The sequence below is a fragment of the Histoplasma capsulatum genome, genomic scaffold, assembly GCF_000149585.1.
Source record: "Histoplasma capsulatum NAm1 scaffold_274 genomic scaffold, whole genome shotgun sequence".
Taxonomy (NCBI): Eukaryota; Fungi; Ascomycota; class Eurotiomycetes; order Onygenales; family Ajellomycetaceae; genus Histoplasma; species Histoplasma mississippiense.
This window is the reverse complement of record NW_001813708.1, coordinates 1-755: the sequence shown is the minus strand read 5'-3', so window position 1 is coordinate 755 and position 755 is coordinate 1. Positions and strand designations below refer to the sequence as shown.

Genomic DNA, 755 nt, shown 5'->3' with positions numbered 1-755 from the left:
TTAACCTGGCTGAAACAGGTGTTTGATCCTCATACAAAGCAAAAAGCAAGAAATCATTACCGCCTGCTTATATTAGATGGCCATTCATCTCATATAAATATGGCATTCATTGATTATGCGGATCAGAATCGAATTTTGCTTGCTATTCTTCCTCCCCACTCTACACACCGTTTACAGCCGCTAGATGTTGGAATATTTGGCCCACTTGCAAAGGCATATTCAGATCAACTAGATTCCTATACACGTTCTGGCTATGGCTTTATTCGGACTACAAAGCGAGATTTTTGGCGATTATTTCGTGCTGCATAAATCTCTACAACTGCGGAAAATATCAAATCTGCCTTCATGGCCACTGGCATACATCCTATAGATCCTGCCCGCGTTCTCAAAAAGATTCAACCACGTCCACTTACACCCCCGGAACTGCTTCAGCAGCGTACACCTACATCTATACGAGCTTTGCGAGGCCTGATAAAGCAGGCAAGTCAACGTCACCGCCGACTTTCAGTTGATATTAAAAAAATTCTCCGCGCTGGGGAGAATATTGCTCTGGACAGAGAGGTTCTCTTAATAGAGAATAAGAATCTTCAGACTGCTCTAAATAATGAGAGAAGGCGACGCAAACGGGGTAAGCGTATGGGGTTGCTTAATCCATCAAATCCCTCACTTGCTCAATTCTTTTCTCCCACAAAGGTGCAGCCGCGAGGGAGCAAGCAGATGCTAATGAAACTGCGAAAATCGATGATCAGGCACGC

The 755-nt window shown here is 44.2% G+C and overlaps 1 protein-coding gene across 1 annotated transcript; it reads left to right on the top strand.

Moving 5' to 3' along the window:
• Positions 1-432: 432 nt before the first annotated feature.
• HCAG_09349 (predicted protein) lies at positions 433-693 on the top strand (the record flags this gene model as incomplete). Its single annotated transcript, XM_001535690.1, has 1 exon — positions 433-693. A coding segment is annotated over one exon (261 nt), but the record flags the coding sequence as incomplete, so codon positions are not given.
• Positions 694-755: the final 62 nt, after the last annotated feature.